At 40.1% G+C, this 10,991-nt stretch overlaps 1 protein-coding gene across 1 annotated transcript; it reads right to left on the bottom strand.

Moving 5' to 3' along the window:
• Window positions 1–1,030: 1,030 nt before the first annotated feature.
• LOC124267810 (transcription initiation factor TFIID subunit 10-like) lies at window positions 1,031–6,992 on the bottom strand. The gene is made up of 4 exons (XM_046702799.1): window positions 6,729–6,992; window positions 4,061–4,125; window positions 2,690–2,801; window positions 1,031–2,296 (listed from the first exon to the last, which is right to left on the bottom strand). The coding sequence occupies exons 1-4, from the start codon at window positions 6,858–6,860 to the stop codon at window positions 2,207–2,209; spliced, it is 399 nt and encodes a 132-aa protein (XP_046558755.1). The 5' UTR covers window positions 6,861–6,992; the 3' UTR covers window positions 1,031–2,206.
• Window positions 6,993–10,991: the final 3,999 nt, after the last annotated feature.

The following is a 10,991-nucleotide window of genomic DNA, read 5'->3' as shown; positions in this document are numbered from 1 at the left end:
AACATGACAACTGAGGCATTTCCATGGAAAACAAAGCGAAAGCAAACATGCGACACTGATACACCATGAAAACATAAGTCGGCAGGTTACTCTGGTCTTGATCCGCCATCAACATCCTCACAAGGACATTAGTACCTGAAGAGTTACCTCCCTCTACTTGCCCTCATGCCCAGCGTTTCAAGAAAAAAAAAAGGTTCATATTTGTAAAACAGCTGAGCTGAACAACTGGCAAAATTCATAGAAATGACCGGCTGGCTCAACTCCGAGACTGACTATCATTCCTCCTGTTAATTTATGATATGGATATAGCAATAACACTCTATGTAACACAGTTCACTCTGATTTTGTTTCAGGACGACGAGACATACTTATTTTGTCAAGCAGCCGCAGGCCTGGCTTGGTGGTACTGGTCAACTCCTGGTCAACTCGCATGACTTAAAGGACATGAACAAGGAGACTGCGTGTTCCTTCAAGGAACAATATTACATTCAGCACCTCTGTGCACTTTGATAGCGTGCAAGGCATTTGCCTTGTTGGGGCAGTGTTGCTGGGAGCTGTTTTGACAACATAGGTAGATATCCCCAGAAATCTCAGGTATAGCTATGTCCAGTGAGTGAGTGAGTGGTTTAATGCTGCCTTTAGCAGTACTCCAGTAACATCGCACTGTGTCAGCTTCATGTGGGAGGACAACCTGAAGTGCTGCAGGTCTAAAACATTCTCCATATTGGTGAAGCCACAGGCAAGGGTATGGTTCTGACACATCCAGAAACAAAATCAAGGCAAACCCATGATGATAGGTTTCGCGCCTGCCTCTGAACAGCAACTGGAGACTAAGCAGTGCCACTAAGCCAACCGGCCACGTCTAGTCCAACAGCTGTACCTCGAGTTATCTGCAGCTGCACTGTGTTAACAGATGCCTTAAACCTGGGTTTATACAACCGACCATCATAAAACTGCTGTTTACATCTCTGCATGTGTTAACAGATGCCTAAATTCCACATGACTGATGAATCTCGATGAACATTAAATTCCACATGACAGATGAACTTACGACTAATGTGTATCCAGTTGCCACAGTAACAGTTACCATGGAAACAAAGATACAACCATCATGATGTTACATTTTACAAGAGCAACTAGTTAAGAACCAGCATGGACTAAACTACTCCAAATAAAGTTTACAAGTGCCCAATTGTTTCATATTACTAAAGTTGATATGTCATGGTAGTCATATGAAAGAATCCAGTGCTTCTAAACTATTTTTGAGAAGTTTAACATGCAAGATGACATGATAGTAACAGAAATATGGCCCAATAAATACTATGGCTTAGATTCCCAGTTCCTGTGTATAGTCCCATCCTCGATAATCTCCAGGGTATACATTCCAATAAATCTCCACTACCTGAATGCATGTACGGCTCGGCTCGATAATTGTATTACCTCCCTTTGCTGGCTCTGCCTTCTCACTGTAGCCAATCAGATAAACCGTTACAACTGAGCTTGCCAGTGTCAACAAAGATGGCGGCCGTAGCCGCGAAGGTTTGCTAGCTATGTGACAGAGATATAGGGAAGTGAGTTATGATGATAGCCTTGTGATTGGTACGCTCAATTTCCCAGCGTAAACACCTTATTGGATAAAAACACAGCAAAGGGAGGTAATACAATTATCAGGCCGAGCCGTAGATGCATCCAGGGTACTAGTGGAGATTTATCGGAACGTATACCCTGGAGATTTTCGAGGATGGTATAGCCCCAGCTGAATATGTACCGTGGATGATGCAATGGTATTTCCCTGAACATAGACTAGTGGATACTCGTATGTCACTTAACATATGATGGCACCAAACCCTTAATATATACAATCTGTCCAGGTTAATACAGAGACCTAATTCACTGTTTAAACTGTCAGTTATCCACTTCATGAATCATAACTCCTTACCATCTGGATTCAAACAAGTACACAATGCTGGTACTCATATTACCTCTAAAAATTATCTTCAAAGTAAGGTATCATCAGTATTATAAATTAGTTTGAAATAAAAATCTTCTTTCAAATTACTCTAAAAGAGTAACTTAGATTCACCAAGTTAGTTTCTTAAAGATCCCTGTTAGTAAATTGATCAGCACCTGGAAGAACCCGAAACATTTCAGAAAGTTCCCCGAGCAATGACAGAACGACACCAAGCATGAGTGTGGCTGTTGGTCTTCAGTAGAAGTAACATGGCTTCTTTACATTAATACCATACTCTGAAAGTGCAGGTGTCAGGTCTTCCATTGTCAAAATATGCTTCTTGTCCTGTGAAGAAAATGAAAATTGTTGTCACAAGGGCAATCACCATAAAAGGCAACATTCTGTAATCAGTATACAGATAAATCATAATGCTGCTCAGAATAGTATTTCAGTGATATTGCAGTGTCAGATTTACACACTGGATAGCCCAAAGTGACTCAAATATTTAGCATTTACAAACTTGATGAAACCTATCAATATTGGTTTGAGGCTGATAAATCAACATTTGGATGAATCTGATATTTTCCCCCATGATCATATGATCCTTGCACCCTTATAAAGGAAGCAAGCCTATATTTCAGACATCTGAGCCACCTTCATCCTAATGTACAGGAGTTTAGTCCAGCATTATATATGGGATCACAGCATAATCAAAGAGAGAGGAGACAAGTGACGCACCTTCCCTTGTTTCTTCGAACTCTGGCCTGAAGCCCGCATCTTGCAGTGTTGTAGAGCATCATTCGCGATGTCAGAGATGAACTTCTGTGCAGCCAATGAGATGAGGCGAATTCTGGAACAAAAGGGAAGGAATCTCTATGTTTATACATCAGGACAAGTGGATTTCTTTTAGTTTGATTGTTTGTTTGTTGTATATCACCACAAGCAGTAACGTTCCATCCATAAGCCTGCAGTCTGTAAATAACTGCATCTGGACAAGACAATCCAGTGATCAACATCATAAGCATTGATCTATACTGACTGACTGAGTTTGGTTTTACGCTGCTTTTAGCAATATTCCAGCAACATCACGGCAGGGGACACCAAAATGGGCTTCACACATTGTACCCATGTGGGGATTCGAACCTGGGTCTTGGCGTGACGAGCCAATGCTTTAACCACTAGGCTACCCCACTGCCCCATTGATCTATACAATTGGGATACAATGACATTTGTCAACAAAGTCAACTGCCCACCTGATCAAGTTAGTCGCCTCTTTAGCGACAAGCATGGGTTGATGAAGACCAATTCTAACCCGGATTTACAAGACAAGGTTTCCATGGGGCATGTACAAGTTATTTCAACAGTTAGCATAGATGTTATTACAACTTTACAGTAACCCATAATTGTTCAAAATATTACTTTTCTCTTATATGTTCAGAGATGCTTGCAGTGTACATGCTGACACGGACAGAGACAACATTTATCTAAATCAGCAGGGATTGGGATAGAGAACTTCGACAATGGGTCATTTTCAGGATTATCAGCCATTTTCTGAATTTAGAATATGCCACTGCCCATGTATCAATAGTAAACCTCAAAATTTTATTTGGCCATTTTTTTATTCTAATGTGCAAAATGGCCCATGGCTCCTGCCTTTCCCAATCCCTGATTAGGAACAGTTTCTTATTGTTAGCGTGTATTTGTATCTTTTGCGTTTTTCTAATCCATCAAAGTGAAGTCATTCAAATTTGTCAAATGAAAAACTGAAAACATCCTGACACAACTGCCAGTGTCTGTTTGATTTCACTTTGATGGACTTATGGAGTCAGCAATGTTCCAGCTATATGATAACAGTCTATAAACATGGTTAACCAACCTAGCAGAGAGACAAGCATTTGTTGCAGAAGATTCATTCTCTGTGACATTGGCCTGTAAATCATGGAGTCTGGACCAGACAATCTAGTGATTCATACAGTCACCAATGACCCATGTCGTCAGGGACAACCCAGTTCACCTAGTCACCTCTGACAAATAGTCTAGGTTGCTGGGTACAACCAACCAGAATCCCCTTGACATGTAAACAATTTTTGATGTCCACTGAGTACTCACATCCGTGGATCTGATGCCTCAAAACCTGCTCTGCCTAGATAGAACCCGGTAACAGAGTCTGGTATCTGAAAGCAAATGACCAACAACGAAGTAATGACATGAAACACAAATGAACCAACGATTGAACTCATAAATATATATAAGGGAGACAACTATCAGTGAGTACAAGTGAGTTTAGCTTTATGCCGCTTTTAGCAATATTCCAGCAATATCACAGCGGGGGAAACCAGAAGTGGGCTTCACACATTATACCCATGTGGGGAATCGAACCCGGTCTTCAGAATGATGAGTGAATGCTCTAACCACTAGGCTACCCCACCACCCGAGACAACTGTGTACAGCATGCTGCAGTGTCTACAGCTGACTGGTCAGTCTGTTCTGAAACATGATCAACCCAAAGTCGATTTGACTTTTTGTTTGGACAACATCTACTAGCTTTTGTTAATATACTAAACCAAAACTTACAGCTATCCATAGTGATGATAAATATTGATATGAGTTTTAACTGGTACCAAATGATTATCTCCATAAACATATTTAATAACATGACAGATATTTTTCTGAATATCTAAATCACAAATATGCATCAGTCTAGCATGTTTATTAACAACCAACTTCACAACCAGTCGGTTGGAGTTGGAGCCCAGTATGCAGGGTAGTCTGAGGTGCCACAAATCACTGTGCAAAGTTGCCTCCCTTATCATGCTTATTTTTGATCAAGTTAGTATTGAATTCCTGAATCATCCTAAATTATATGATACAAATCCTCATAGCCTGTTAGAGCTATTACCATTCTGTCCTCATGGGTTTCGTCAATGTGTCTATCAGTACCAAAATGTCTACAAAGTGTGTTTCATTAATCATGCCTTCATTAAGCATGTTCTATCATTCAGTAATGCTTCTACACGAGATGACTCTTGAGTGAGATCTGTTTGCAGCGCAAACCATTCCACTTCCAGATCGATATAAAGTCATTGCTTGCAGTGATGTCACAATCAAACATCATCATATACCTCTTAACCACAGAGGATGGTTAGCTGTCCTTCAACCCTCAACACAATTATATAGGTTTACAAACTGAACAAATTTAATTTTAAAAACTTGGGATGAAAATAGAGACTCTAACCTTTGACTACAGTTTGAGTCTTTGTGTATCGACAAAAGTTTTTGAAAAGTCTCAGAGTTGTATGACTCCTGTTGACATGTTCAATCCCGAAATTTATGAGGGTGAGATTCTCTTAATATGACAGAAATGAAATGCACTTGTAGAACTACTGAAAGAGAACAAAGAATAAAACTATACCAATTATAACTCAGATCAAGTTTGCATTAATAGTGGAAAGTTTGCATTACAGTGGAAGCGTGTTCAAGCATGAAACTGAATACATGCACAAGATATTTTGTCAGCATGTTTTGGGGATGTAGAATGTGGGCGAATACGTATTATTAGCAGCAAGCATACATTTAATCCCAACAAGTGAACAAACAGATCATAACAACCTTTCTTAATCAAAATGAGAAATTGTGATCAAACATCACTAAACATGATTTAATATGTCAATTGTATTTTCGGTTATGCTGGACATTAGGTTTTATCACGCACACTGAATGATCACCAGCGTATTTTCTTGTAAACAGGAAGTCCACTGTACACATATTTCTATCTCATATCTATGTGTGATTCCCTTAAAAACTTCACAATAACACATAAATAGAATATGATATAATGATCAGAAGAAACAATCTGATATGGTTATTGTACAATATCAGGTTCTTCTAGCTGCAACTCTGACCAAAATCACTGTATCTATTTACAATAATGATAACATCCAGGATAATACCTAAGCACTCAGAGAATATTTACATACCTATTTAATTCTTGTTGCTGGATATTGGTTTAAATATAATTTATATGTTCTGAAATTTTTATCACCAATACATAATACTGACATATAACAGTCAAAACCAGACATTCTAAAGGCATGATTAAAATAATACATAGATCTTAAGACATGGTATTTCACGTGGAGTGCCCAAGATAAACAGGGTTTTTGTATGTGAGTACTATGTACAACCTGTCCTCTACTCAGTTTATTATAATAACTATACACAAATAATATGTCACACCATTATCTAAGTCTCAGGATGAAAAAATACTCCTGTACAAGCCACAACTTTACTAGTGACAACAATCTACATACAAGATGTTATCTGTACTGTATACTTTAACTTTGCATGCTAAGGCATGAAACTCAATGCTGTGAATGCTACACAAAACCATTTACTGATTAAAAGGTGATTCAATTACATAGAAAACAGTTCATGTGTAGACTGCAATCAATCAGTTCAACTTGTCATAATCTGCATGTGTTCTCACATACCACAGTGAATCTTTAAATCTCATTCAGTCAACGTCCATTATGACAGTTGCGCGTTGAAAAAAAGTCGACATGAAATATCAAATAGCCAAATATGAGGAATGAATGTTGTATATTTCAAACTCTTGGCAATGTTCCGAGGGTCATGGTGATGAGACATTGCACTTTATCGAAGTTGCATAAACCAGAGGTTTATTTTGAAATGTTAGTTAAACATATCACGGGGACCGGCTATTTGATCAGGCGAAAACAGTCTACCGCAATTATTATAAGATACAATTATATCTTACAGTTGGCGCATAATCTTCCAGTTGAAGTACAAAATCACTTAGCGGAATTCCTGCCGTTTTAACCTCCGGCGGAGGGGCCCCAGATCCCGGTTGAGACTGAGAACTCGTAGCTGAATTTTCATCGGTAGACATTTTGGATCAAGATAGATAACTCTGTCCAAAGTTTAAGAGATCGGATAATCTCGGGCAGTTACGTAGAAATCAACTTTGGCGGTCTTTCCGAAGGAGAACAAGGTTGTCGAGCGATGTTCCGATAGTGATATGGGGGTTACCTTCCTTCGTTTCTTTACCGAAAGAGGGCGTACTGGCGGCGCAAACGTAAAATATACCCCGTGCAATTCGCTTCCAATAATTGAGTTAAAAAAGCAAGTCAAAGTACATAACAATGAGTTACAGTGATATAATTAACGGAGTAAAATAAGTAGATGTCACGAAATACACAAGATAGTTTGGCTTATTTCCTTGTGAATAATCGCGCATTTTATCAAATATTATTTGAGTGGTGTTGGTATCAGGCGAATTCATGAAGATCAGACCCTTCTTAGAGAATCTACTGAAACCCCCCTCTACCAACCTCTCTGTTCTCTGCCACCAGTCCCTTTCTCTACCAAAGTTACTCTCTACCAACCCTCTCTACCAGCCACTCTCTAAACGCCAGTGGGTTGAAACATGTAACATTTCAAAATTCACGCGATCTCTACCAGCCCCAATCTCTACCAGCCCTTCTCTATGGGAATATTACTTAGAGCTATCTTTTTTCACCAAACCCCTCTCTACCAGACCTGCTCTCTACCAACCCCTCTCTACCATGCCCTGCATGCTAGACTTGTTTTACATGTATTTGTATATATAGGGTTTGTGTTGTATTTTTATCTTTCAGTGATACGAAAATATTGCCCCCTCTGTGACCCCTCTCTCTCTACCAGCCACTCTTCATCATTCTCTACCAACGTCTACGAATTCACTGCCAACCCTCTCTACGAACCAACTCTTTCCACCCTCTCTGCTCTCTACCAACCCCTCTCTACCAGCCCCTCTCTACCAACCCTCTCTCTACCAGCCCCTCTCTACCAGCCCCTCTCTACCAACCCCTCTACCAGCCCTCTCTCTCTCTACCCCCTCTCTACCAGCCCTCTCTACCAACCCTTCTCTCAACCCTCTCTACCAACCCTCTCTACCAGCCACTCTCTACCAGCCCCTCTCTACCAGCCCCTCTCTACCAGCCCTTCTCTACCAACCAACCCCTCTCTACCAACCCCTCTCTACCAGCCCCTCTCTACCAACCCTTCTCTACCAGCCCCTATCTACCAACCCCTCTCTACCAACCCCTCTCTACCAACCCCTCTCTACCAGCCCCTCTCTACCAACCCCTCTCTACCAGCCCCTCTCTACCTACCCTTCTCTACCAGCCCCTATCTACCAACCCCTCTCTACCAACCCTTCTCAACCAAACCCTCTCCACCAACTCTTTTCTAGCAGCCCCTTTCTACCAACCCCTCTCAACTAACTCCGCTAAACCAAACCCTCTCCCCAACCCTTTCCTAGCAGCCCCTCTCTACCAGATGACATATAGTAGATGGTAATGAACGGATATATCGCATCATTCACTTGGGTTGGAAGATAAAGTACGGCTTCATTATTATTCATGTACAGCGATTCAGCGACAATGTGATACACACTCTAAAGTGACCACCATATAGCATAGGTGGATCGAGAGGGGGGTGCGCACTACCCCCTTTTGTCCTGAAAGTATATTAAATGGCCATTGAAACTCTCGTGAAACTGAGTGTGCACCCCACCCACCCCCTTCTAAAAAAGCTGCATTCGCCCCTGACATAGCGCCCGACATCGATATTACAGAAATTGTTGTGAATGTACTGAAATATGAAGTGGCAAGATGTCTGAGATCAAATCAAGATAATCATAAGCGGGTAAGTAAGTGACGAATTAATCCAGTTTGTGACCGTTCATTATTTATGGCTAAGGGGTTGGGGGGTGATGATGATTTTTATGGAGAAGCTTGTACAATGTGAATGACCCCCCTAAAATGTATGTACAAAATAAGTGACCCCCCTGCATGTTATGTACAAAATCAATGACCCCCCTCCCCTACCCATAATTTCTAAGCATAATTTTAAGCATAGTTTTGTGTACACACACACACCGGTCCCTTATATTGCAGTTTTACTCATTGTGTAACAGCGGTAGCGTTTCAAGTGTAATGCCAGTGTATGTAATAAGCCAAAAGTCCAGCCAGACATCAGGGCCGGTAACTGCAAAAATGTTACCAGCCCAAAATGGATTTAACCAGACCAAATATGGTGAATTTACTCAGATGTATGGAACATTTAAAACATTTACCAGACCATCGGGCTGGCTAGCTGTAAATTTAGACCGTCCGTCAGAAATCTAGACCGTCTCGGTCGGTCGGACGGACCTTATTTCATACACTGGTAATACATCGTGTAGTCGGTGAGGTAGACTAACAACTAGTCTCTGAAATGAACATAATTTACTGAAAAAAGTTCATAGTAAAAAAAATATAATGAAAAGGAGCCCTGAGACTTTCTTCATTTTCTGAAGCTGAGGAAATCTAGACTTGCCACATTTTCTAGACTTGTGTGGGCTTTCTTGGATATATTTGCTTCAGGGTCTGTACGACAGACTATCGGTGAGGGGACAGAGTTCTGGAGTGAGTGAGTTTAGTTTTACGCCGCACTCAGCAATATTCCAGCTATATGGCGGCGGTCTGTAAATAATCGAGTCTCGACCAGACAATCCAGTGATCAACAGCATGAGCATAGATCTGCGCAATTTGGAACCGATGACATGTGTCAACCGAGTCAGCGAGCCTGACCACCCGATCCCGTTAGACGCCTCTTACGACAAGCATGGGACAGAGTTCTGGAAGGTACAATAGGTTACTACAACCCTATGGGTTTTATCGATTGTTTGATTGGCATTTCAGGTGTTATTGAGTCACTATGAAGCATACGGATAACAACGTCTTGTTTATTGGATAGAGCGGCGTTTCGATGTTAATGTTTACAATGTTATCAAGCTAAAAATATGGACCTTTGCACTATATTCTGGCCTAGGGAGTTGGAGACTCTTGAAGAGTCATTTTTTTATGTACTCGTGTTAATTATATGACATTGCCTTGAATATTGTTGGTTTCACAACGATGTGTTTACTGACTGATTCAACAAACAACTAGATCTGTTACTGTTCACTCACATATTCGGTGAGCCGAATATTATCGCTTTCTGAATTTAATTCATATTCGTGGTCACTAGGTTTAAGGGTGTTTATACTCACTAGTTTTACTGTTGTACTTTATAAACTAGTAAAGTTAATTAAATGCAAAATTGAATATATCCAAGCCAAGAGGGGCGTATCGTTTTAATTTGTGTTATTTTGAAATATTCCTGATGTATTCCTCTTTTTGTTTTATTGAAAATATTGTTTAAATGTTTCAACTTAAGCAATAGCATGGCATGTTTGTTATTCTAATGCGCAGATATTTTAAACATAAAGTATTCATGAATGTGTGTTCGCTACTTTATATTCGTAAAAATATCTTATTCGTATCCCAGGGTGTTCGTGGCAGCCCGAGTAACACATATATGTACAGTAGGCTAGTCTCCTCAACAGTAGTCCAACGAATCCGAGATGTGTAGGGAGTACGAGGATCGACATATCACCAAATGCTGAAATTTTACTGTTTTTTTATTTGTATATTGGCCTTATCAAAGTTACTAAAGAATTAGGCAGCTTACAAACATCCATGGCTTATTTTGAACAAACTTATATCCAGAACAAGGACAATTTTATGGATATACAACTTCTTTATTCTGTATAGGCGACGTTTCGTAGATTCTAATCATAGGCCCTTACTGCGGGTCAGAAAATCGATACACTAGGCCCCGGTTTGGTATTCACACCCCCTACTATATACATATTATATAGTAGGGGTCTAGTTTATCGATTTTCTGACCCGCAGTAGGGGCCTATGATTCTAATTTCGTTGTCAAGCAAGTGGTACATCAATCGACTATACTATATTTCATGAGTAACATAAAAGTATAACACCGGTACATAAAGTAGGTCACGGGTTGAACACCCAGACAGAAAAATTACTACAAATTCAGAACACATCTAATTTTAGCGTCGTTATATAATCAAATTTAACATTTAGAAGGTAGTTGCACTTATGAGTTAAAACAAATGATTGAGCCTTTTTTTTCAAATCATGAGCTGTGC

The sequence above is a fragment of the Haliotis rubra genome, unplaced genomic scaffold (assembly GCF_003918875.1).
Source record: "Haliotis rubra isolate DU_JTF1 unplaced genomic scaffold, ASM391887v1 Scf134, whole genome shotgun sequence".
In the NCBI taxonomy this organism is placed as follows: domain Eukaryota; kingdom Metazoa; phylum Mollusca; class Gastropoda; order Lepetellida; family Haliotidae; genus Haliotis; species Haliotis rubra.
The sequence above is the reverse complement of the archived record's forward strand: the minus strand, read 5'-3'. Positions and strand labels throughout refer to the sequence as shown.